At 45.5% G+C, this 27,410-nt stretch overlaps 1 protein-coding gene across 2 annotated transcripts in view; it reads left to right on the top strand.

Moving 5' to 3' along the window:
• C2cd3 (C2 domain containing 3 centriole elongation regulator) overlaps positions 1-27,410 on the top strand; it is a 90,159-nt gene that overhangs the window by 61,188 nt on the left and 1,561 nt on the right. For both annotated transcript variants that reach the window (XM_057755861.1, XM_057755858.1), the window contains 8 exons: positions 2,359-2,497; positions 4,632-4,696; positions 5,821-6,026; positions 6,654-6,787; positions 7,529-7,702; positions 9,700-9,902; positions 12,402-13,281; positions 17,036-17,147. In XM_057755861.1, coding sequence (XP_057611844.1) covers positions 2,359-2,497; positions 4,632-4,696; positions 5,821-6,026; positions 6,654-6,787; positions 7,529-7,702; positions 9,700-9,902; positions 12,402-13,281; positions 17,036-17,147 — 1,913 coding nt within the window. The remainder of the gene's footprint in view (positions 1-2,358; positions 2,498-4,631; positions 4,697-5,820; positions 6,027-6,653; positions 6,788-7,528; positions 7,703-9,699; positions 9,903-12,401; positions 13,282-17,035; positions 17,148-27,410) is intronic.

The following is a 27,410-nucleotide window of genomic DNA, read 5'->3' as shown; positions in this document are numbered from 1 at the left end:
GTCAGTGAGGCAGGGTGTCTCCTTGTTTTGGATGCTGCTCTGTGATGTGCTCCAGGCTAGCTGGCCCATGAACTTCCCAGCAACTCTAACTCTGGCTCTGGCTCCCATCTCACTGGGGAAGTGCTGAGTTATAGCTGCATATCCCAGCTTTCAGTGAGTACCTACGGTAAAACTCGGGTCATCAGGCTTGTGTAGCTAGCTCCTGCATCTGCTGAGCCATCTCTCCATCCCTGAACTAAATATTTTTAACACACAAAACTGGCCTTTGTAAGATTTTCACTGGCTCATATTAAGAGCGCAAGTTTTCTCTTAACTAAATGGAATTAATTAGAACTATTAAGATGGGAAGACATGGAGGAGTCAGCCAGTCATGGCAGATCTTCTACTTACTAACTCACCAGAAGTGTGATAGGCCAGTCATTGACTTCCCTGCCTCCTGGCTTGCCTTGTGACACTTATCTTACCTGATTTTTCAGAGGTGTCATTAGCATGAGTTTAGTGTATAAGGAAACCGTTTATAAAGTGTTATCTAAAATATGAGTTAATCTCACTGAAACAGCGCTGTCCTTGCACAAAATACTTTCCCGACTTAAAAATTCTGGAAATGGAGTGAAGAGGTTAAGTGCTGTAAAGCTGGTTTGCCTCAGACCTCAGCTGCTCTCAGTGTGTGTTGTTAGGATATAATGATTCCTTTTGGATGCCTTAAACAGTGTTTTGGTAGCCTGGTGGTTGTGGTGCACATCTTTAATCCCAGCACTCAGGAAGGAGAGGCAGGTGAATCTCTGTAAATTAGAGGCCAGCCTGGTCTGCAAAGCAAGTTCCAGAAAAGCCAGGGCCTACATGGAGAAATCCTCTCTCGAAAAAGCCTAAGAAAGCGGGTGTGTGTGTGTGTGTGTGTGTGTGTGTGTGTGTGTTTGAGAACCCAACTCTGCAGAAATGTGAACAGACCCAGTTATCACTCATAAGGAGAGCTGGGGAACCAGACAGACCTGCGCTGCCCAGCAGATTTATCACTGCCTGCCTCTACAAATAGCTTCAAAAGTAAGGCTCAAGCTGGGTCTGCAGAGCAGCAGCAGAGAAAGATCAAAGCAAGATCTATGTACATCTAGAATTAGAATTTTATTATGGGAAGTGACTTGAGAGCTGGGGGAGTTAGAGTGAAATGGCGGTAGTAGGAAGGTCACTAGTGAGCCAGGCTTGGTGGCAGAGTCCTGAAACTCCAGGACTACAGAAGCTGACGAAGGAGGACTGTGAATTTAAGGCCAGCTTGGGGGCGGGGGGTACAAAACATGTCAGGTAGAAGGAGGAGCTCAAGCAAAGAGCAAAGGTGCTTACACCAATGAGGCCCCTGCCAGCACTCTGTGATACCTGGAGCCCAGCTTCTTGACCTGTGGGTCACACCTCTTATGGGTTACATAATTAAGTGTGGGAATCACAGAGCATTTGACAGCAGTGAGAGGTTTATGATCTTACAGAGACCAGGAATTAATTCAAAATTCAAGCAGTAACAAATCTGCGGTATTTCTTGCAGCTTATAATGCTTGACTTCATGGTAGCCTTGGTTCTGAACTCATATTGTATATCTAGTCACTGCTCAAGGCCAAGGAGCAGCTGATTTTAGAACACCTATGTTATGAGTTACAGTGCATACGACGTTTTCTGCTTTTTATTTTGAGATGGGGTCTCACTATATAGCCCTGGTTGGCCTTGAACTCACAGAAATTCACCTACCTCTATCTCCGAGTGCTGAGATTTAAAAGCATGTGCCACGACACCCAACCATTTAACTGTGAAAAACAGGTTTAATGTTTTCTCATCACCATTCCTCAGCATGTATCAAATTATATTATCTCTGGGTTGCAGTATAATGTTTGGTTTTTTTCTTAATTGCTGAATTGAGTTTTGTAAATAAATGAAAATCTTTTAATGAACTTTTCAACTTGGAATTAGGACAGAATTTCCAACATTTTTCTGAAATGGCTCTAAACATGCTTCTGCGGTTTTGTACTGTGTATCTATACAGAGGGGCATTCTCAGCATTGACTATTACAAACCAGATCAACCACATCCTGCAGTATTCAACCAAGATTTAATTCTTTATGTAAAAATGCAAGCATGTCCATCTCACTAGTATATAGATTGCTTTTATCTTTTATGAACAGTAAATTTATGTGTGTTTTAAAGAATTATTTTTAAATGAACTTCTTAGAATTTTCTCTGAGTAAATACTGATTTCTGTGCCTTTTTTTAATTTATATGTCTGCCCACTCAAGTAAAATTTCTCAGATAAAAGGTGGTCCTAAATAGTTCTGAGAAGTCCCGCCCTAAAATACAATTACCCACACTGTTTTCTTTCAGGCAGCCCCTTGACGGAGCGGAAAGTGTCCGTGCCCAGTTGTTGTGTATCCTTTGCAACAGCCACTGAGCCATCTCCTGTATATACCCATGTGGTTGAGAACACCGACTCACCCATTTGGAATTTTCAACAGCAGTCAAGGTTTGTATTTTCTGATATTTATCACTGTTTAGAATCAGCTTTTGGTTCCAAGAGACAAACTCAGAGCCAGAATATAAGAGATATAATAATGTTTGAACAGAACTTTATTTAGTCCTCGTGTTTATAAATTCATGGCTACAAGTGGTTAAAAGGTTTGTTGCAGTGTTAGTTTCTTTAAAAATGTATTGCATGTATGTGTATGTACATACCATGGCAAGTGCATGGAGTGCATAGGACAAATTGTGGGAATTGGCTCCCTCTTTCCCTTGTGGGTACCAGGGCCAACTTGAGTTCCCAGGTTTGGAGGCAAGTGCTCTTACCTGCTCAGCCACTTGCTTGCCTGGTCTCAGTTTTGTTTAATGTTTATGTGTTTGAATGTTTTGCCTGCATGTATATATGTGTCCCTGTTAGAAGATGTTGGCTCTGCTATAACTGGGGTTACAGATGGTTGTGAACTACCATGTGGGTACAGGGGATTGAACTGAGATCTTCTGTAAGAACAACCTGTGCTCTTAACCACCGAGCCAATCTCTCTAGCCAGCCCCTTGTTTCTGTGCTTTTAGCTCTGATTATTGCTCAAAAAATAGTCAGGGAGAGACAAGAGATATGCCCTGCTTTGCTGTGGGTTGAAGATGAGTAAAATTCTCTCTACTGTTAAATCGTGATCAGCCTGGGAAGAAGCACGGACATTAAAGGCTGTACTCAAGTTTGACCGTGATGTCAAAGAAGTAAGATGGATGCTGGTAGAAAGATGGCTTGGAACAAAAGATTTAGGTCAGTGTGGAAGTGAGAGTGTGCCTCAGAAATAGAACTCCAGGGCTAAGTGTTACAAGAGTGCATATATAAATTACTTATATGAAGAAGCCAGGAATGGGGGAAGTATTCAAGGTGGAGAATTAATCTCAGTAAAGGAAAAGACCTTTAGTGCAATAGAAAGAACCTAGTCTTTGGAACCAGAAAACCTTTGCATCCAACCACAAACCTGACATTTACTAGCTGTGTGAATAAGTTATCCCGAAACATCGTATTCCTCATCTTAGGGTATCTATAATTTTATAGATAACTTTAAAATCTAAATTAGATGTGGTTTTTTTTTTTTGAAGATTTAACCAGTTTTAATAACAAAGACATAAATCACCTAAGGTTAATGTCATTATTATATAAGATACATACATGAATACTGTCTTTTAAAATATAAAGTTGCCAGTCCTGGTGGTACATATCTTTAATCCCAGGACTGATGAAGCAGAGGCAGGTGGAGCTCTGTTCATTTGAGGCCACAAGTTTTAGGCTAGCCAGGGATACATAGTAAGACTAACACACACACACACACACACACACACACACGGTGGGGTGAAATTTTTCATGTCATTTGAAGAAAGAAAATCATCATTTATATTCAGGTTTATTTAACAAGCTTTTCTAAGTATTAGAAATGTTTGCCTTTCATCAGCTTCAAGGTTTATTGTTGAAGAGGCTGCTTGTCAGTCTGTTGTTGGAGGCTGCTTGTCAGTCTGTTGTTGGAAGCTGCTTTTCGTTTCCCACCTGCCCAGACTCCCGAAACAATCACACAGAAACTATATTATTTGCAATATTGCTTGGCCAACAGCTTAAGTACATTTATGGGTAACTCATACCTTAAATTAACCCATGTCCATTAATCTGTGTATCACCATGAGGCTGTGGCTTAACAGGTAAAGTTCCAGTACCTGTCTCTGGTGTGGCTACATGGCTTCTCTCTCACTCCGCCTTCTTTCTCCCAGCATTCAGTTTAGTTCCCCCCGCCCCGCCTAGCTCTGTTCTGCCCTGCTCTGCTATAGACTCAAGACAGATTCTTTATTAACCAATGGTATTCACAGCATACAGAGGGGAATCCCACATCAGTTTATATTGTGGCCAAATTTCCCATCCAGTTGATCTATCAGATTGTCTCACACCCACTGAATGAATGCCAGTCTGGATTTTAAGACATAATTTCTCCTTACAAAATTTTCTTTGCTTCTTCTAACATTTCTTGGGTTTCTTCTTGAGAACGTCTAAAGAAAACGCCTCTAGTCTGATGTTCCATACTAAATTCCATACTGTGAAAGGTTTCTGTAGTTAACTCACAGTGATTGATGGTTTTTCCTCACAGGTTATCAAAAGAGCTGCTTCTGGACCCACATCAAACCCTGGTTTTTAAAGTGTGGCATAAAGGAGGTATGAGTGCTATTCTTGTGATCATCTTTTCCAGATAAGCAAAGCCATGGTACTGATGACCCTGAGAACATAGGTATCTGTTAGAGAAGAATCATACAGAAGGCTCCATTATACTCTTGTGGAACTGAAGTACTTAGGAGTCATATTTTTGGACTATCTGTATAATATGTAGGAATTCGACATTTGAGTCTTTCCAGTTCTATCTGTCTTTAACCATAACGTGCAGGACACATACAAGCAGTTTCTCTTCACTTTATATAATATTAGGCCTTCTGTTGGTTCTAGCTTGTCAAGCAAGACCAGTAATATACAAAGCCATAGTAACAGCTTATCCTTCCTTGTTCTAAAAGCCTTGCTGAGAGGGAGTGCTGACATCTTGGTACTTGAACCTATTTTTATGTAGCTACTATGGATTTATTGCTCGTTTTGAGTCAGGGTCTGATTTACTTTGTTATTAATTAACTATAATACATATGTACATCTTAGGAAATATAGGCAACTACAAATTAAAAAGTAAAAATTCTCGAAATCACATAATTTCAAAAATACTCTCTCCTGTATAGGTATGTGTGCATGTGCACGTTCACACAACACCCCTGGGAAAAATCACAGAGGCGTGCAAAGTCTATAGAAAAGTAGTATATAGGTTTAGAATTTTTTCTAGTTACTTATACGAAGAATACAAAACACAGCTCTTCTCTGATGCACAAAAACAAGGGCCAGATATAGCTCAGTTTGTAGATGCTGCTTAGCACATGTGAAGTCTATGTTCGATCCCCAGTGCCACACAAACACAGCATAGTGACACAACTGTAATTCTCGCACATATCTGTATCCCTAGCACTCAGAGATGGAGGCAGAAAGATCAGAAGTTCAACTTGCTCTGACTACATAGCAAGTTCAAGATCAGCCTGGGGTACTTGAACCTTGCTCAAAAAAGAAAATGGGGTCGGGGATAACCACAGAACAGCAAAGGGCTTCCTAACAGGCTCTGACCCCAGCCTCTCAGTCTCAGTGCCAGACTCTAGTTATCTGAGCCAGCTTCTCCATGTAGTCCCTAATAGAATATCAGCAGGAGGAAGACATGGCCAGCCACACTACCCCGCTCTTCTCTTTCCCCACAGATGAGGAGAGGGTGGTTGGCTTTGCCTCGGTGGACCTCTCCCCACTATTGTCTGGCTTTCAGTTTATCTGTGGCTGGTACAATATTACAGACTTCAGTGGAGAGTGCCAAGGGCAAATCAAAGTTGCCGTTTCCCCTTTGGAGAGTCTGATGCACTTAAAAGAAGAAAGACAAGCGAGACGAGGGACAGTGGCCCCAGGATCACTGGTAGGTTTCCTTGTTCGCACCTAGTTGCAGGTTCTACTGTGAGAAGATCCTTTATACTTTTTGCTACTTCCAGCTTAAAAGCCCGTGTTTTATATAGACAACAACTTCCTGGCTTCGGGGTGGGGGTGTAAAAAAAGGGGGGAATTTTTCAGACTGTTCCAGAGAGGGCCACTCTATTGCTGTAATAGATTTTCTTTACCTCTCATACCTGCCTGGCACAGCAAGGAATCAGTCAGTATTGAATGAGTGACTTCATGAGGGAGTGACCAAGAGTTCAGTGGTCCCTTTGTAAGAAGTCTTCTGGTCAGTTCTGGTGGTCAGGGGTCAAGAGTATCACAGCCTTACCCTTATGTATGACTATAAAATCATGTCCTATCTAGTACCTAAAAGAGTAAGAACATAAATATGAGAAAAGCAACTGAAAGGCAGCCTGAGGGCATGGTCTATAAAATAACAGTTCCTGTTTCATAGGGTGATGATTAAGCTTAAGCCAGGCAGTGCATATTGCTCATAACTGTCCGGCACAGACAGAGTAAGTTATACCAAGCGAATCTACAAATTCATGTGCAGCTTTGCTCCGAGGGGATTAGTGGTAACCAGTGCACCATTTTCTCATTGCTGCTGCAGATACCATTGTTCAGCCCCTTTCCATTCCCTGCCTCTTCTCTATGTGACACATTCCCTGGGCCTATTGCAAGGCACACCCAAGACCAGCTTGCCCACACTTCTCCAAAGGAAGTTGATTTCTCCTCTTCTGCAAGGTAATTGTTGATGGTAAGAGATAATTTAAAAGATGCACATGAACTGTCTTGTCTCCTTTACTAGAGGAAGAAACCGAAGACAGGGAAAAAAATTCATATACAGACAGAAGGTAAATGAGTAGTTGCCTCAGCTTCAGGGTTTCAGAAAGAAAGGAAATGATTGCTAACAGATGTGGAATTTGTTTTTAGGGGTGATAAAATGTTCTAAAACTGATTTTTGAAAAGGAGTAGATAACTCTGAATATACTAAAAAATCACTGGGTTATATATTTTAGTTGGGTTAACTGAATGCTGTATGAATTACATCTCAATAAGGCTGCCTTATTAAAAGAGAAAGAAGATTGTCACAGTCACATTCTTGAATACCATGCTTCAGAATGAAAAGATTCGTTGTAAAGATTAAAAGAGACAGAGCTAGAAAGGAACAGTAATGTGAGTAGATTAAACCCGGACAGATCCTACGACTGCCATCGTGATGAAGGCTTCGAGTGTGTTGTTGTTTCTCTTATTTCACGTCTATGTTTTAGAACAGTCACCTGGACTCTAAGATGGAGGACGTGTGTAGTGGAGTGGGTGGGACTGAAAGTGAGTTTATTTGGGAAACCTGCGTGATCCAAGCAAGAGTGAGCAAGCCAGAAGTGGTTGCTGTGCTAGGGACTGGTCTACGGTGTCCTTTCATGAAAATGACTCAGTTGCCACACTAGGATTCTCTCCTTGGTTAGGAATTTACTTCCCTCCCAGTTTCCCCAGCAGAAATGGTGCCATCAGAAGCCAGGCGGCACGCCATGAGGAGCATGTGCAGAACATCCGTCGATTCCACGAATCCCTGCAGCATGGGGAAGCAGTTTCGGCAGGTGATGAGAAGCTGACCACAGTGCCTTTGTCCTCCCACACCTCCATTCTGACTTCGCTCAGGTGAGGACCTGCAGGGGGGAGAAGCACAGAGCCCCAGTGCAGGAGATAGCCATGGCCAGATAACTACACTGAAAGGTGGTGAGGGATGTGATTCCCGTCCCAGAGAAGACAGAGGAATGAGTAATCTAGAAAGGTGAACATGGAAAGAGTTAAAGACAACACATGTGGGCTTTGAAAGAAGAGGCTAATAAATGTGAAGTCTATTCTGTGCAGAAAGATTATCTCCAAACCCCAGAGGCATAGAGTATATCAAGATTAGGGAAATACTGACTGCACAGTTGAAAAAAAATCAGCTAAAGATGCAAGAGGTCAGCCAGCAAGATGGCTCAGTGGGTAGAGGCACTTGTACACAGGCCTCAGATCCTGAGTTCAGTCCCAGGATCTCACACAGCAACAGAAGAGAAACAACTCCCTAGAGTTGTCTTCAGTACACACACACACACACACACACACACACACTAAATTGAATAAATAAAATTTAAGTGCAAGGAGCAGGGCAATTCTTTAGGAGTTAGCTCATGAAGGTTCTTGGCGACTGGGGAGACATGTGTGACCCGTAGAGCAAGTACTGATACACCTGTGTCACTGGTGAGAGGATAGAATATGGTGTCAGCAAGTGTGTAGGCCCTGATTCTGTGCCAGAACCTCTGATGGAACCCCTGGAATTGCAGATTTCCTAGCACTGTGCCAAGTGTGCTCATGCTTGCATTTTTCTGCTGTAGGCATTCATCTGCAGGATGTAGACACCTACGTGACCTGGTGACACTGCTGCCATTTGATAAACTGAATCCTCTAGTGTCAGAACAAAGATGAGCCCTGTTCTCTCCTTTCCCTTGGACGTGACTCAGTCTGGGCTTTGGGAATGCTCCTGGACGTATCAGGGCAGTAGACATACTTCCCAGACTGTCTGTTCCAGGATACTCACGGCCTAGTTAGAGGAAATTAATAAATAACAAATAATGAAAAATGACAAGGCTGAGAGTGGAGGAATTTAGGGGACAGGGGACCCAGTGATTTCAGATAGTAGACTTCGAAAAGTCATGAGCAGCAACCTTAAAAGATGAATGGAAAGAAGAGACAAAGTAGAAAGTGGCGTGATCTCAGGTTTTATAATCTGCAGAAGTATGAGAAGTGTGAGTTTGGAACAGAGCCCATCTGATGTCCTCAAAAAAGCCTAAGACTTGAAGTCCCAGAATCTGAATAGCCACACACTGCTTCTTATCCTAGACAAATCACTTACATTCTCTGAACCTGAAATTGTTTATTTGCAAAGTAACCATTACTGATTTCAAGTGGTTGGCTGAGAATTTCCAAAGGTCGATGTGATTCTTCAGTGGAGAGCAGTGAGAATGAAAACAGGGTTATTTTTAAGTCTCTCAGCTGTGTTAACTTCCTCAGTAGTCAGTTGTTCTGTGCCAGGCCTGTGCTGTGCATGGATATGGTAGATATAAGGAATCATCACTGAGTCACAGTGATTGAGAAATACAAGGGAAACTGAGATGGCGTCCTGGAGCCAGCCTGGACAGTTCAGGAAGGCTGGCTAGATGAGGATCAGCAGCGACTGAGATGACAGGAGTAAGACGAAGTGAGGACCGCCATGATGAGGGCCAAGAATGGTGCTTGTACGCCATGTGTTATGATACTTACCTGTAATCTCAGATGATGCAAGTTCCAGATTGTTGCAAGTTCCAGGCCAGCCTGGGCTATATATGAAGACTTGTCTCAATGAAACAAAACAGGCTAACAAAAAGAATGGTTCCTTATGAGAAAGTTGTGTATTTTGCTAGATAGCAGAAGAGGAACCATTATTAGTCACACAGGGGGCAGGGGAGAAAATTATCTCTGGCAATGGAAGATGAAGGGTAAAGGGTGGGTTGAAGAGGATAGTAGGCTCTCTGTAGCACTAAGCCGTGAGCAATATTGAAGTCCTGCCTCGTGTTGCAAAGATTCCTGTAATCACTGAGTGGCCTCTTTGTCACCTTCCCCCTCTTCCCCAGGAAGAATCTGAGTGAGCTTGATGAGATCCAGAAGTACTTCACCCAGAAGCTCAACAAGCCTTTCCTGCCCTTCAGCTCTCCCAGTTCTCCTGCTCTCTCAAAGAGCCAGGAGAGCCCAGGAGCCAGCAGCCGAGACCCCGAGAACCAGTGCATCCTGGAGAAATCCAGTAACCTGGTGTTGCAAGTCAGTTCCCTAATCTCAGGTACAATTCAGAGCTGTTTTTGCTACAACTTTGGTCACTGGGTGCCCAGTCAGAGGCCACCTGAGTATCTACCCTCAGATAGGCCTCCATCACAAATGCAAACAGTTTTCATGTCTCTTTTCTTCCTTTTTAAGGAAAGGATAATGGTGTGAACAGGCGCATGTAGCAATGGGAAGAGCACCGGGATGAGAGGCAAATGACCCAGATCATGGCATCTGGCGTCAACTTGACACTGGGCATGCTCTTTCCTTTCTTGACCTTTCATTCTCCTAACCAAAAGTGACAGTCATGGATTAGATGATGTGATGGATTCCTAGCTGTTCTTGAACTTGTCTTCACCACTATCTTTCAGGGCAAAACCTTAGCTATTCCCAGAGTCCAGAAGTGTGCAAAGGTTTTTTTGGTTGGTTGGTTGGTTGGTTGGTTGGTTGGTTGGTTAGCTGGCTTTGAGGCAGGATCTCACTATGTAGTTCAGGCTGGCCTCAGATTCACAATAATCTTCCTGCAGGCTGTGGTGATGCGTGCCTTTAATCCCAGCACTCGGAAGCAGAGATAGGTGATCTCTGAGTTCAAGGCTAGCCTGGTCTACAGAACGAGTTCCAGGACAGGCTCTAGAGCTACACAAAGAAAACCCTGTCTCGAAAAGAAAAAAAAAAAATCACTGTAAAAGATCTGCATGTGAAGACCTATCTATAGTTTACCATTCCAAAAGGTCCCTTAGAGCAGTTCTTATCCTGCCTCCATATCAGTGTTGAGAGGTGTGCCCTTTAGTGGACTTCCACTCACTCCATCTTCGTCACCATCAGACAGACCAGACACAAACTTAGACTCTGTTGTGAGCCAAAGATGCTTCTCCCAAGAAAGAGCATTAATACGAAACAAGAGAGACCTTATGAGGATACAAGTGGCTACAGATAGGGGAATCCCCTTACAGGGGTATAGAAAAAGAATGGAAGGGTTAAAGCTGGCCTTGAAGTCAAATTTAGAGGTTTAATGCTTACCCAGAGAGAAAATAAGGTTGCAGGCCAGTGCCCAAATATATGCAAAGCTCTAGACTCCATCATAGTGCCTCAGACAGAAAAGGGGAAGAAGAAAAGGGAGTTGTTGGCAAGGAAATAACAGGATAAGAACTTATTTTCTCACAGACTGTGGATTCTCTACATCAGGGCAACAGTCCAGAAGTAACAAAAGCCTGCTCTGTGACCACAGTGCTCAGTGCTCTTTTCTGAGGGGTCCTAGACTGGTGGGTATGAGGAGTCACAGATGTCTCATTCATGCTACATCTGTGTGGTCCTGGAGACAACACGAACCACTCACAAGCTGATGTAGGAAACAGCTTTACCCAGCCAGTGTGTTCTCATGTGTTCTAGCGCTTCCTTATGGAACATGGCCAGAATAAAGCCCTTCAGCTGGTGCAGCTGGGTAGACTTCCTGGAGGAGACGTAATAGGCATTGGGAGATAAATTGGTTTATAAAAAGGGAATTGCTCCAAGGCAATAATTAAGACCAAAAGACTAGGGCTAAATAAGTCTGTTTTGTTTTGAGGTACACTCACATAGACATGTTCTCCTGATGTCTGAACCTTATAGCCATTCTAACAAGCCCTTCCTACCAGTTTACCCTCTAGCAGTGAGCAGGTATAGCCCTTAGCCCTGGAAATCAAATCCACTACTAGCTTCTGACTTTTACTCTAAAAGAACATGCCATTTACTGTCTTTGTTGTTTTGCTATTCCTTATTTGAGATGAAATCTTGGTATGTTGCCCAGGCTTGTTCAAAACTCCTCTTCTAAAGCAATCCTGTTGCCTTGGCTTTCAGAATAGCTAAAGCCAAAGGCATATACCATTATGCCAACTTATTTATTAACTTCTCTACCTCATTTTACCCAAAAATTTGAGTTGACTGGTACTTCCTCCTTATCAAGTGTTTGTACATGCACCATGCAAGGTATACTCATTTTTCTCATAGAGTATCAAGCCTGTGAAGTGGCTGCTGGTATTGGTCACATTAGAAAGAAAACAGGCCCAGAAGGGACAATTTGCTCATGATCACAAACTTGACTGCACTCTTCCCAATGCCCTGCTGCCTCTGTTCTTTTCTTTTCTTTTGCATTGATAAGATCACCTTGCTTTTATTTTCCAAGTAAAATAGATAGTTTTAATAATTGTTATTGAATAGGTAAATGAGTGGATTCTCGTTTTGGTTTTAATGTAGGTGATTACTGAAGTAGATGGAAGCATGAGCATGCCCGTCAGGACCTCAGCTCCCGACAGATCTGAGTATGAGCACTCCACAGGTGTCTCCACAGCTACAAATAGATTAGATCTCAGCCTCTGATAGTAGAATAAAGTACTAGAAATCATACTGCTGTGAACATAGTTTCACTGACTCCTGGGTTTGTCTAAAGTCTGATCACAAGGATGCTTGTGAAGATAGAGGCCGGGAGGGCTGCGCGGTCTGTAGCCTGCACATTGTGAGACTACTGTCTGTTGCTATTCAGATCTGCAGACGATCACCAGAGACTCACAAGCAGCTTTGACTTCTCGCCAAGCCAGGAGTAGAAGCAGAGCAGGCACCACCCTCCCAGATGCTCAGGACACAAAGGCCATGCGAGGACGAAGCACCACTCCAGAGGAGCCGGTGGCAGGAGTTGGAGAGACAAGCACAAATTCCCTGCCTGCCCCTGTTCTTGAAGAGACTTCAGAGGGAGGAGGAGTGATCCGTGAGTCGGTGGAGCATACACTACCTGTCACGAGGGTGCACAGCGGTGAGGACACTGAGGTGGACTCAGACCTCAGTGAAGAAGACTATGAGGAAGACATCATTGAGCCCAGGACCCTAAATGAAATCACCACAGTGACCGACAAAACTAGTCCGTGGTCCAGTTTCATGTCAGACATGAGTGAGGTCTTTAGCCCTCGACCCAGTGAGATACCGAGGGAAGGACCTTTCCCCAGAGAGAAACTTAAGGTCAGAAGTAGCTCGATGTCCAGCCCACAAAAGGTAGTCAACCCCCAATCTGTACAGGACTCCCCTAGCCAAAGGCCTAGTGAGGGTGGAGCCTGTAAGACCACAGTTGAAGAGTCTGCCTCAACCAAGCCTCGGCCTGTCGCAGGCCTAACATTCTCAGAGGCCCAAGAGAGCAATGATTCTGTTGGATGGAGCTCACCACATATAAATGAGGACAAGAGGCCCATGCCAGAGATCCTGGCTGAGAGTGAAGCCATCTCCAGTGAGTTCACTGACTCTTCGGAGAGTCCTCTACACCTGCCCTCCCAAAGCAAAAGGGAAAACCACAAGGAACCACCCACAGACTTTCCTGCTGTGAGGCAGAAGCAGGTAGCAACTGGACCAGAGGTGTCCATAAGGCAGAATCTCCTGTATCCTTTGGTGTTTCCCACAAGTGGGTACTTAGGCCATCCATCCCTGGGCACTGTGGATGCTGGTGCCAGGCTAAGAGAGTGAGAATGACCAGTGGCCCTTGTGGAATGCACTGGAGGGTGTAGGACATGGGAAGGTTCTTCCTTCAGAAGGCTCACGTGTGTGACTAGTGTTAAAGTCCACCACCCACCACTGAAGCCAGGCTTGGTGGCCCGTGCCTTTAATCTCAGCTCTGAGGGTGTGGGACTGTGGTGGGAGAACTGGGAGCTCTAGGTCAGTCTAAGCTACAGAGCAAGACCTTGTCCAAAAACAAAACAAAAAAATCTCCCATTGATACCAGCCCCTTCCGTGTAAAGCGCTGACGGAGCCTGGGTGTTGGTAAACTCTGACAGCTTCAGCTTATACACTGTGCAGTTTCCTACCTGAAGGCAAGGGAGGCTGGAGCTAGGGCTGTAGTCCCGTGGTAGAACCCTTGCCTAACCTTGGGTCCTATCTGCAGAACCACAGAAAGTAGGGTATTGCTATTGATTAGCATTTACTGTATGCTAGGAACTTGCTTAGTTTGTCACCACAAGTATTTTAGATGAGTGTCTTCTACTCTACATGTGAGGAAACAGACTTAGTGACTTTTTTTAAGATTCATTTTATATGTATGGGTATTTTATGTGTGTGTGTGGGGGGGTATTTTGCCTGCATACATGTCTGTGTACCATGTGCATGCAGTACACATGGAGGCCAGAAGAGGGTGTTGGATCCCCTAGAACTGGAGTTTACCATTGTGAACAGCCATGTGAATGCTGGGAATAGAACCTAGATGCTCTAAACTAGCAACCAGTGCTCTTAACCACTGAAGCATTTTTCCAGCCCCCAAGAATTAACTTTTAAAAAAAGTGAACCAGGTGGTAGTGGCAGAAACCTTTAATCCCAGCACTCAGGAGCAGAGGCAGGCGGATCTCTAAGTTCAAGACCAACGTGATCTACAGAGTGAGTTTTAGGACAGCCAGGGCTACACAGAGAAACCCTAACTAAAGGGGCGGGGGAGGAAAGAAAGGAAAAAAAAGAAAACGGTGACAGAACTAAGCAGTAGGTGTCATTGAGGTAGACCTGCATCAGAATGTCATTACTGATGGAAGGATGTGGTACCTTATACTCCCTGGTCCCTCCTTTTCTTAGCACCATCTATAGCCTTCATGTTTGCTTCTATCTGACTGATCTTATGAGGCACGCTGGCCAGTGAAGTAGGATGCTTTATGATAAGAAATCTTCCCATCCTAGAAATCGGGGGGCCTGACTTTGACCCTCCAGACCTCACTTCTTATTACTGGTATAAACTCAGGTTTAGCCTTTCTGAACCTGTTTTCAGATCAAATGGGAGACATGATCTCTACCTGACCAGACTTACAAGCCTCCGGTCAGTGTCCTCTTCTTCCCCCATGCTCACCCTCACCTAGCATTGCAGAGTAGAAATCAGTAAATATAGATTAAACTGAACTATCGCATTTATATAAAATAGATAAAATCAGATGAGTAGAAATATTTGTATAAACCATTAATTTGTGTGCACGTGGCATATTCATATGTGTGTGCCCATGTATATGCATATGCGCATATGATCACGTGTGTGTGTGCTAGTGCATAGAGGAAACACAGTCCTTGATTACAGACAGAGGATCAAGTGAGCATCTCAAACATGAAGACAAAAGTAGAGCTATGAGGCACTGTGAGTGCTGTCTTAATTAGGGTTTCTGCTGCTGTGAAGAGATACCATGACCACAGCAACTCTTATAAAGGAACACATTTAATTGAAGTGGCAGCTTACAGTTTTAGAGGTTTAGTCTATTACCATCATGGTGGGCAGTCAGCATGCAGACAGACCTGGTGCTGGAGAAAGAGCTTAGAGTTCTACATCTTGATTCACAGGCAACAGGAAGTGAACTGTGACACTGGGCCTAACTTTGAGACCTTAAAGCCTGCCCCAAGGGTGACACACTTCCTCCAGCAAGGCCACACCTCCTAATGTGCCACTCCCTTTAGGGACCATTTCTTTCAAACCACTGCAGGTGGCATGCAAACAGGTTCATGAGGCCTGGGAGGCACTGAGATGGCTGGCAAGGAGAGGCTGGTCAGAAGTGAGGATGGTTCCTATGGTAGGAAGGACCATGCAATGGTGGGAGGAGACCCATGTCAGTGGCTGAGGGAATTAGTGGCCAGGACAGCTACAGTGGGCACCTGCCCCCTCCGCACTGCAGCAACAAGAGCGCCATCCTAAGCACGTTTCCTATATAAGCTCTTAATCCTGCTGATTGTCAGCTGAGATAACTTAGAAGGGGGTTCACGATGGGGTGGGATGGGCACAGTGTTAGTCTTTTTCTAAATTTGAGACCCTTGTACACTTTCATAAACTGAGGAGTAAGTAGACAAGAGCAAGCAGAAGGCTACAAGCTAAGGAGAGCTGTGTTAGGATCCAGCCGACATCTCCCAGGAATGCTGCTCCTTCCCCATAACCTCAGCTGACTGTGGCTAAAAGTAGTAAGAGCGGCACAGCAAACAGGCCCGGATCCGGAGATAGGCTGGGTCAAAGGATTCTACTCCTTTGGGGCCTCTGCACCACCTCACCTGTCTAGAATAATCAGAGGCTTGTTTACGTGGGTGCACATGGTCCATTCAGGGACATTCACTGAACATTTATTCTGTCCCAGGCACTATGCTAAGTAGTAGGGATAGGACTGTGAAAATGACATCATCTCTACCCTCTTGGAGGCTACTCTATGGTAAAAGAAAAACAATAAAATGGGAAGCTAGGTAAATAAGTCAGAGCCATGCTTAGCTGTTTAAATGCACCACAACAGTCCTGTCTCCCTCAAAAGTAAGGCAGTCTGAGTCAGTGCTGTGATTCAACAGATTTCTGTAAAGCAGTGTGCTTCTAACAGCAGCTTATGAGGGTACAGAGAAGTCTGAGCTACAGCTCACACCTTTATAGGTCTCATCTGCCGGTATGCCACGCCTCCCACCCCCCAGTTCTGGCTTTTTAATGTGTTCAGAGAACAGCCAGTAGACAGGTCTCCCCCAGTACCAGTCACATCCATCCTGGTCAAGGGCATTGCCCTAGGGCCACCTTGCCCCCCTCCCTACGTCTGAACATCACTTTTAACCAGCAGTGTTCATCCCTTGCTACCATTCTAGCCTCCTGCAAGCCCTAGGCAGGTACTGGGGAACCAAAGGAAATTGTGTTGAGAAACTTGAAGTATACTGAAGTAAATACAGACTGGAGAGATGCTCAGTAACTAAGCCCTGGCTGATCTTCCAGAAGAACAGGCTCAACTCACAGCATTCACACTGGCTCACAATGTAACTCCAGTTCTATGAACTCTGGTGCCCTCTTCCAGCCTCCTTAAGCACTAGGCCTGCATGTGGTACACCGACATACACGCAGAGAAAACACCCATACATATTCAATAATAATTTGGAAAAAAAAGTCTTATAATAATTGAGCATTCTTCTGTGTTACTACTTTCGGGAGCAGAGGAGGAGGGACCATGTGGCTGAGACTAGAAAATGATGTGGACTAGAGAAAGAGGGAAGGGAAGGAGGAAGGACATTAGGAAAAGGCAGGGTCTTCCAGCGAGGGAACCACTTCTGTTAAGGATTCGTGGACGGGAGGAATAAGATGAGGAAAACACGAGTCACGGTGTGGTTGGGGTCTGGCATGGGGGCAGACATCTCAGCACTTCTGCCCCTTAACTACCATTGCAGCCCAGAACCTATTGTGGTGCCCAACTTCTTTTTGCCTCCCCAACAACTGGAGGCCTCTCTGCGCATCATCTCCCACTCTCCAGCTCTGCCACCACCAGCCACAACTGACCAGGTAAGGGCAGCCACCAGCCACGGCTGACCAGGTAAGGGCAGCCTCTGGTCTCCTCTCCTGTCCAGTCAGCGTCTCTTCCCTAAACGCATATAACATCCAGAGCTGCCCTGGGTCATCTCCCTGAAGAAGCTGTGTCCCTACAAATAAGAGGTACATCCCTAGGGGATGGGACAGTCCAGTCAGATCCAGATGAAGAGCAGAGTAATAAAAGCAATGTGCCTAGTTGCTACTTACAAAACACCTTCATAACTCATTCATCTCAGGCAGCTGGGACACATGTCCAGATCCCTGTTCTCCACTTTTCTGCTCTGACATAGTGCCTGGTCTTCATTGCAAAACTAATAACCATAATATTCTGAATATATATGTGTATATATATGTATAATCCATAGATATGGATTATATAGATAAATTATCTGGCTTTGTGTAATACAGGTCCTCGACAAACTAACAAAAAGCCAGCCAGGTATGGTGTCAGAGGCCTGTGACTCCAGCCTTTGGTGAAACAGAAACAGTTCATCTTTTTTTAAAAAGAAAGAAGGAGTGGTCCAAAGACAGGTCAAACCTGTGACCCTGCCCCGGGCTACCTTGCCACGTCCCCAGAGCCACCTGACTGCTTTCCCTCCTTGGATTCCCTCTGGGAGAAGGTGACCTAATTTATATTTTAACAAATACACAGAATGCCACTTTTGAGGCGGAAACACATAATAGGGGAGAAAGGAGCCAGGAACTGGTGCTGTGTAGCAGACACAAAGCAACCTCCCCAGAACTTTCAGAACATTTTTTTCAGAGACAAATATAAGTTATAAGAAAAATGTGCTTGCTTGTTCAATGTGGCAAAAGCCCCTTCAATATTTCTTTGACTTGGACTTTGTTCTGAGTACCCTACGGTCAGACTGTTTTAGCCCTTCAGCAACTGGATGGGATAGCCAGATTATCCCCCTTAGTAAATGAGTACGTCAGAGTCGGCACTGTGGCAGGCTATCAGACAGAAGAAACATAAAGGAGAAAGGCTTGCTTCAGAGATCTCTGTTTGTAGTCCTGGGTTGTGGCAGAAGCTACCCACCTCAAGACAGACAGGAAGCAAGTAAACAGAGAAGGACCAGTGAGCAGACTATAACCACCAGAGGCTCATTAGCTAGCCTCCAGCCTGGCCCCTCCAGAAACTCCCACAATCTCCTAAAACAGAGCCACCTGCTAGAAATCCAACCTTCACTGCATGAGACTTTTGAAGGAACGCTTAATATCCAAGCCATGACAACAAGGAAACAGGCTCAGAGCTTCCTGCCCACATCTGCAAGGCATTAGAATGTCTATACAGGAAGAAACTGACGGATAAAGACTGAGTCTCTTGTCACAGAACTGGAAACTTTAGGAAGTCAAGTGAATCTGTGTCTCCAACCTGCCCTCTTCTTTCCACCTGAAATCCTGACACTGCTGCTTGTGTGCATGTGTGGGTACTGAAATTACAAGTGTGCCACCACACCCAGCACATGGGAATGTTTTCCTAGCCTATCTGCCTTGGTTTAAATAGACTTTATTTAGCAGTTAACAATGTAAATATTTCACGTGCCTCTCTAGAGGCCATGTTAATAAGGGATAGAGTCAGTTCTGACTGGTCCTGAGAGCCCAGTGGTAGAATTCTATACTTGGTCACGGCTAATAGGCCAAGAGACAGCTGTGTGATGGTTCTCGAGAGAAGAATTAAGATGTTTGAACCATTCAGTGACTTTCTTCTCCTTCTCTCCAACCTCCCCAACATGTTTCCAAAACATCTTTTTGTTTGTCAGACAGCTCAATCTGAGGTCCTGTGTATCTTAATAGATTCCCTCCAGGGGCAGAAATGTTTTCTCTCAGGGAACCTTTGGGCTGTTGTGGTCCTGATTCCTACCCTGGCTCACCTTCTTACTCTGCACCTCTTCTGACATTTCACACCCATGGCCAAGGCATCTGCACAAGGCTTTGGGGGCTGTGTCCAGGCACTGAGCACCAGCTTGTAGCATGACATTCATGGAACAACACTGGACCTGCTTCTCGTGAGAAACCAAAGGATCTGGGGCCTGTGGCTTGACCTCTCTGGGTCTCAGTTTTGTTCTAAGTAACGTGGAGCTAATAGTGAGTGGTTAGCAGGATGGGGTGAGAATTAGTAGGCACACTTGAATGCTCCCTGCCGCCCTCCGGGCCAAGTGGGTGAAGGGTCAGTGCGTCATGCAGCACAGGAAGACTTCTGCAAGCCACTGTGTGTTTGTGCCTCTGTGATGGCTTCCTCCCTGCGGGGACAGACTGTCTTGATCTTTGAGACAGCGTGGGAGAAAGAAGAGATGAGAATCTCCTGTTCCTAAAAGGGCACACTGGGTTTCAGGGAGATGAGCTACATACAGTTCCCTGACTGCTCATAGTGGAACTCCATTGCCTGCTGCCCTTGGGGCCACTTCTCTACTTAGGACTTCAGTCGTGGCCCCAGTTAGGATAACCAGTGTCATCACAGTTTGCCCAGTTTCAGCACTGGAAGGTCTCAGACCAGGAAACCCCAGGAGATGGATTTGGGCTGGAAGCCTGCTGGTAGTGAAAGTCAGATTGCCCGTGTGTTTAAGGTACTAGTATGAAACTTAAACAAAACCAAAACAGAGTTGCCATGTCTTATACCGGCAATGTTAATAATAAAATGGAAAATTATAAAGAAGGGGACCTTATGCTTCTGTGCCTGGTATCAAGAACTATCACAAATGATAACAAAGGCACTGCAGCCTTCCACAGAGGGCACTCCTGTGGGCTGTCTGCCCAGCACTGTTGACTCGGCCTTGGACTGGTGCTGTCCTTGGACTGTCTTTTGTTAGTAGTCCTTGTAGCCAGAATTGTTGTTTTGAATGAACTTATGTCTTCTTTGTGGCCTTTAGAAGTCCCCTGTAAGCGAGTATACATTGAAACCACCAAGCTGGACAGCTCCACAGGTGAAAAGAAAGGTTTATTTAAGCTGCCAAAGCTGTATCTCAGGGGACAGAACAGACTAGCAAAAAGCAGGGAAAGCCTTGTCAGTTTTTAAGGAGCTATGTTTGCAAAGGGAGGGAGCATGTAAGCAGGAACAGCCTAGGAGTTAGAGTTGGGGGGAGGGGCTACTGTCTAGAAGAGCCTGGGAGCTGTGTTAATAGGGAACTAGATGCCTTATTGCCTGGAAGTAGTTGGCTGTAGCTTTTACTGAAGAGACCCACTTCACAAGTTTCTGAGGAATGTTGATTTTAGGGTTTGTTTATCCACTAGCAATCCTTCTGTTTCCCAGGCCAGAGTCCTCTGAGCTGAGCCCGTGATATCATTTATGACGTTGTCAATGACACTGCCATTATGAGGAGCCTGCTCTGAACCTAATACTTCCCTCCACCCATTCCCTTGGGGCATGCCATGGTTCGTGGCATGCATGTTCCACATTGCAGTGCTTCCTGCTTAGTCCCAAATAAATGCCATCATTCTTTGCATCACTGTTATGTTGTTGACCAAAGTTCAGAGAAATGTGTGTTTTCAAATTCATTTTTTAAAAGCACTGAAATAATTTCCATTATGTTTACTTTAGAGTTAATTGAGAAATACATCTGGGCAGGGACGCCATAATTATCTCAAAATTTGGAGTTTCTGAAAGTCTTAAAAAGAGCCTTTATGAGAGAGGGCCTGCTACACAAGCCTGAGAACTTAGTTCAGATCCCCAGCACCACACGAAAGCTGTGGTGGTGAACATTGGAGGGAGGAAGCAGAAGGCTGTTAGGAGCTTGCTGGTCCACCCGTCTAGCCAAGCACAGGTTCCAGGCTCTGGGAGAGGCTCTGTCTCAAAATGTAGAACAGAGGCCAATAGAGGAAGATGCCCTGCCTCAACCTCCTGCACACACGGGCACAGGCACCTGCAAACACACACACACACGTCCTCACTTTGAAGAAATTTAGAGGGCTGGAGAGATGGCTCAGCGGTTAAGAGCATTGCCTGCTATTCCAGAGGTCCTGAGTTCAATTCCCAGCAACCACATGGTGGCTCACAACCATCTGTAATGAGGTCTGGTGCCCTCTTCTGGCCTGCAGGCATACACACAGACAGAATATTGTATACATAATTAATAAATAAATATTAAAAAAAGAAATTTAGACAAAAATAATAGTAGTGTTTGCTATTTACCCACATATTTTTATGCTCGTGCACTTCATTCACATCCTCTTTATTTGTTTTGTTTTCCGAGACAGGGTTTCACTGTGTAACAGCCCTAGCTATCCTGGAACTAGCTCTTGCAGACCAGGCTGGCCTCAAACTCACAGAGATCCACCTCCCTCTGCCTTGCGAGTGCCACATCCTGTTTCTTGCTGGGGTAGTTTCCCTGCAGCCTGAAGAACTTCCTCTGAAGTTTCACACCACGTGGACCTGCTGGTAACCTGAACTCTCAAGTAGCTTTACTTTGAAACTGACTGTCTTTGGCTATAGAATTCCAAATTAGACTTTTTTTTTTAAGCATTTTAGAGATGCCTCACTAGGATGTACATCAGCTGCCAGAGTGCTTACCTAGTTCAAGCCCCAGCACCACCTAAACTGAACATGGTGGTACAGGCCTGTAATCTAAGCACTTGGGAGGCAGAGACAGCAAAATCAGAAGTTCAAGATAATCTCTGAGACTCTGGGCAAAAAATAAAATCCCCATCTTTAGTCTTCAGTTGTTTCTGATGAGACATAGATGCCTCTGTTGTTGTTCTTTTGAGTTATGTGGCCTTTAAGATCTCTGTCTCTCTGTCTCTGTCTCTCTCTCTCTCTCTCTCTCTCTCTGGGCAGTGGTGGCGCACACCTTTATCCCAGCACTCAAGAGGCAGAAGCAGGCAGATCTCTGAGTTTGAGGCCAGCCTGGTCTACAGAGTGAGTTCCAGGACAGCCAAAGCTACACAGAGAAACTGTCTCAAAAAAAAAAAAAAAAAAACCCTCTGCCTTGGCTTCTGATCAGTGTAGCTACAGTATTCCTAGTTGCAGAGGCGGGAGGGGCAGGGAAGAACTTGCTGGTCATAAACAATACTAACAACATTGTAGCTCTTAGGCTGGGTTGTGGGTTTATAAAGTTCATTTGTGTTGTGCTGCGTTAAATACTCGTTGGTATTTGATAGTCATAAAATCTTATGTAATTAAAATTTTAATGATAAAATGACTGAGTTTAGAGCAGAGAAATAGGACAGTGGCTGGGATGACACACGAAATTAAGGGAAAGCTTTTTTACTTTCTTTTTAAGATGAGTGCTTTGTCTGCATGTGTCTATGTGCACCACATGAGTACCTGGTACCCATGGAGGTCAGAATAGGGCATCCGATTCCTTATAACCAGAATCACGTGTGATGTGAGTCACCATGTGGCTCACAGGTGAACCAAACCTGTCGTCTGCAAGAGCAGTCAGTCAGTATTCTCGCTGCATCTTCTCTGTGTCAGTGCAGAGCCTCTAGAGAGCTGAAGATGGAGATACCGCTGCAGAGGGACAGGGCCGTCCCTGGGTCAGAGGCATGGAATCCAGAGCACAGGTCTGGCCTTGTGAGGAGAAAACCCTACCCAGCAATGGGAAGAAAGAAGTGTGCAAAAGCAGGCAGAAGCTATGGTTTGGTGATAGAATTGCCTGTCTGATAGAAACATGTAATTTCTCAGTAATATTCCAAGCAATCTGCAGCGCAAAGTGAGAGAAAGAGGAGAGGGGGAGAGGAGAGGTACCCCTGCACAGCAGGGGCTTCCTCCTGAACCCTGGGTTAGGCACAAACCACACCTAAACACCTGTTTTCACAGAGAGATCCTTTATTAAGCAGGGAATTAAAGTGGCTGCTTTCTGACTCTGGCGAAAATGACTTGCAGGTACAGTTTTTAAGTGGAGAAGAAGGGAAAGTCTGTGTTAGGATGGGCTAGGATGTGGTGGTAGAGGAGATAGGGGACAGGGAGAAGGGGAAGGGATAAGAGAAAGGAGAAAGGTATTTGTCCCAAGGGACAAAGGACTGTCTCTGAATAGAGGGGAGACAGACGTGGAACATAGGTAAATGGCGGTTTATAAAGGTAAAGGAGGAAACCCCGTGTTTGGATGAGGTGTTTAATTTTAATTGGGCTTGTTAATTAGGTGAGCCAAAGTGGCCTTTTGATAGCTGGACTTTGGTAGTCAGCCTCAGGAGGAGAAAGTGGCTAAATAAGGGAACAGACTTGGTAGCAGCTTTAGGAATGTTATCTGATGGTTTTTAGCAAAGCAGAGGAAAAGTCAGCAAAGATGAAGGAAAAGCTTTGAGAGTTGTACAACTCGGAGAGAAGAAGCCTTAGGAAATCACCCGACCCAGATGGCACCAACAGTATGTGCCCAAGAGGAGTTAAGAGAGAGGGGCCCGAGCTAAAGCAGTCAGCAGGCTCAGAATTAAAGAGCAAGAAGCAACCTGTCCTCTCTGCCTTCAGACTGGTTCTTCCCATGAGATGAGCCCTCTTTTGTCCTGTGCCTTCCCCCACCAAGCCCAGTCTCTGCCTTGGGTTAACCACAGACATGGGGCCAGACACGTTTCTCCATAAACAGTGAGTGTAAGAGGCAGGAAGTAGAAGACAAAGCCAGAAATGACTACCCTGGAGGCCCGGAGGTGCCTGCCTCCATCATTGTTGAGCCCAGCAGGTGACCTGAGACATCACCAGACAGAGATCTGCTGCTGGCTTTCTCAGGTCTTGGGCAGTGGGCTCTCTGGTCTAGAGAGGTAGTGCTACCTTGATTTCTTTTTATAGAAATATGACTTCTGAATCCAGACAACCAAAGTTTAAAGTTCATCTTTGCCACTGCCTATAGACATAACCTGGGACAGGTTATCTGACTCCTGTGTGCTTTCATGATCTAAAGAGAGGGCATAAGAGAACCTGTCACCTAGAGCTGCTTGTGGAGTGACTCATTCAGATATGTAGTGTTTTTAGAACAGTTCTTGCCCTTAACACGGTAAGTACCATGAGTATTAACTGTCTTGTTTTACTGTCATTATTATCTAGATGTCTTCTCTTATAACCTATTCCATTCTGGTATGTGTGGAGAGGAGGGAGGCAATGGTAGGGCAGAAGTGTTGGGAGGGAGGATCATGATCCAAAGCTGAGGGCCAGGAGAGCAGTAGGAAGGTGCTGGGCAGCTCCAGAAGTCTGGAGAGCAGAGTTAGAGACCAGACCAGCATACAGCACAAACCAAGGTTATGTTCCTAATCACAACGATCACTGCTAAAGCTGTAGGTTCTGCTCTCCCTAGAGCCAAAGAATTCTCCTTCCCTTGCTTGCTCCTCCTTCCTAAGGCCAGTGGCACCAGAAAGATTCACAGTCTCCCACAGTGACCAGATCATACCAGAAAGGAGTCAGGGCCCTCTTGTCTCAGACTGAGGCCCAGACTTTATGGCTGAGCTGCCCCTCTTGTTTAGCAAGAGGTCTTGACCTGCTATCTCCTTCTTTGAGCCTCCAAATCCCTAGCTCTCTACAAAGTTCAAAAAAAGACCTAAGAGGCTCTGATCATGGCTACCTAAAACTTGTAGAAAGAGATGAGCAACCCGGCCAAGAATATACAGGAGGCAGGGGAAGAAGCCAGAACTGTCTGGAACCTAGCCTGACCTAGACAGCAAGTTGGTAAGTGCCTCCCCAGAAAGGCCTATGGACCTGTTGGCATGTGCTGTGCTCAAGTGTAGACCTGAGCTGCAAGCAGGCTGGTATATATAGCAGGACCCAGGAAGTCTGCCAGGACTGGTTCTCTAACCCACTGTTCTCTGGAGTCTGGACTATGGTTAGTGCGCTGAGGAGTCTATCTGGCTCTCCTGGGCCCTTCATTATGGAAACTGAGGTTGGGCCTCTTAGGAATGGCTTCTCCAAAGGACAGAGGTACTAGGTGGTAAGGCCCAGAGGGGAACTTGGGCAAGAGCCCGGTAAGTAGAGTGCTAACAGGAATGGAGTCAGCTGAGCAGGCCAGCCATACTGTAGCTCAGGGCTGGGACTCTGGTCTGAGTGTCTGTCCCTACTTCTCCCTACCCTTAGCTGTAGCTGCTGAGTTCTCTCCTGTCTTTAGAGTCAGGGAAGTCCTTGTCACTACCTTAGGAAGGGAAAGTGAAAGGCAGCCAGCCAAGGGGGTGAGAGTTGAACAAGGTGGCAGCTGCGTGGCGTCCTCACGCGGCCTCTGAAGCAGCAGCCCAGGCATCCTGGCTGAGCAGGGCAGCCGCTCACTTTCAGTTTCTCTCTGCAGTGTTGTTTCTCATCACTTAAGGAAACTGTTCTAAAAAAGAATAGTTTTGGTCATGAACCCAGTCCAGAGGATCACTTGGGGCTGGGGGTTGGGGGCAGTTGTGGAACAATTGCCTGGTCAAGCACTAAGCATACTTTGGGAAGGTGCCAGAGCCTAGTTCTGCTCAGAGCCTGTGAGGCCTGACTTCTTGCCTGAGATGATAATAAAAACTTTGTTTTTGCTCTGGTGTCTGAGGCAGAGTCAGCCCTAGCTCTGGCATAGCCCTGTGCTCTGCATGATGTACCTGGCATGAGCCTCATACAGATCTGAATTCTGAGTTTCACGGTAGACCAGAGAAAGAAAACCAGTTAACTACCTGCACTCAGCAGTGAGCACCTAGACCACAAACAGAAAGGATCTCAGTCTTAAGCGAGAGAAGTCATCTATACCAAAGACCAATATTCTCTCCATCCCACTACCTCCCCTCTGTATAAAGGTTGGAACAGCTTTAAGAAGACTAGGGGCAACACCTGCACCCACCACTCCCTAGGAGCACATAACCTGGATGAGGAACATCTAGAGGTATAATGAAGGGGCCGGGAATTGGGATCAGACCACAATGTGGTTTGCTGTGTAGCTCCCCTAGGCAGGAGCATGGCAGTGTGTAGAGGAATGGTGAACACACTTGGGTATGTCCCTGCCTTGGACACTTTCCTTCTGCCCAGGCCTTCGGGGTTATGTGTTTTTGCAATAGCAAGTATAATAAAGAGATTCTTTAGCACTTACTAATCAAGATGTCTATTTAAGTCAACAGTTGATGCTAAGTATATGTATCCCCTCCCCTCTTCCCTACACATGGGGCCAAGGCCTGGGCCATGTAGATAAGGTCTCCTAGGTCACTGGGTCTGGGTGTGGATGCTAGAAGGTTGGCTGAACGAACCACCTTAGCTTTAGCTCTGAGGGCGAGAGGATCCAGCAGCATCTGTAGGTCTGTGTGCATGCTCTTTCTCATGCTCTTTCTCCTCGTGAGTGGCCTTACTCCCACCCTAGTTTCCTTGAAACTCAACCTGTCTTAGATCCAGCACTCATGGAAGCCTGCCTGGGCCTTCCCAGCTGTTACTAATGGCTCCTTTCTCCATGTTCGCCTCCTTTCTGTCTTGAGCAGGACAGATGGAGTAGGTCTTACATCTCTAGAAGGCCTGATGAGCCACCAGCAGATGTCTGTGATGGTCATTTCATGAACTTCTAACAAGTATGAAAATAAAGATCTGCTTTTAGTATTGACAAAGGGTCAGAGACCAGCCCCTCCGGGCAGAGGTACCTAGTGAGACTCTGACTCACCGTTTCCCATCTGGCTTAGCCTTGTAGTTCTCTTTCACTGTACAAAGGGTAAAATAAAAGTAGTATAAGCCACAGCTAGTGGCCCAAAAGATCCACCTATAGCTACAGCCAGAAGAGTGAATGAAGCTAATGTCCCAATAAACACCAAATACCCCAGGACCTTGGAAGGGGGCATAGAGAAGCTTAAAAGTCTTGCAGGGACCTGAAGGATGGATATTTATATACATATATATATATATATATATATATATATATATATATATATATATACACACACACACACACACACAAACACACAGGCCAGCAGCCTGGTCCTGCCCATTCACTGGTCTCACAGCCTGGGCCCTCATCTTGACCTGGCCTGCCTGGGATTACATGTATTGAAGCCTCTAGTTCTCATCCTTAGAAGTACAGTCTGGAGCAGAGAAAGAACTGCATGGACACACTGGCCTGGGGCCTTCGCTGGCCTTGGGTGTTAATGGAAGGACTGCAGATCAGCAAATGGTGTTCTTCCTGTTAGCCTAGACCTGCCCAGAACACAGAGCTGTACCTTCCAGGCTCTGCTAAGCAGTTCAGCCCGACACTGCATATTCTTAGTCGCCAGAAAAGCCTGCAGGCCTGCTTGTTCACCTTCCCTCAGTGCTCAGCGTCCTGGACTGGCAGGGACCGTCCTGATTATTTGCCCAGTCCCCTTGTTCACCCAAGCAGTAGAGAAGATACCCAA

Source organism: Chionomys nivalis, chromosome 23 (assembly GCF_950005125.1).
Source record: "Chionomys nivalis chromosome 23, mChiNiv1.1, whole genome shotgun sequence".
NCBI classification, from domain to species: Eukaryota; Metazoa; Chordata; class Mammalia; order Rodentia; family Cricetidae; genus Chionomys; species Chionomys nivalis.
This window is presented reverse-complemented; position numbering and strand designations above follow the sequence as displayed.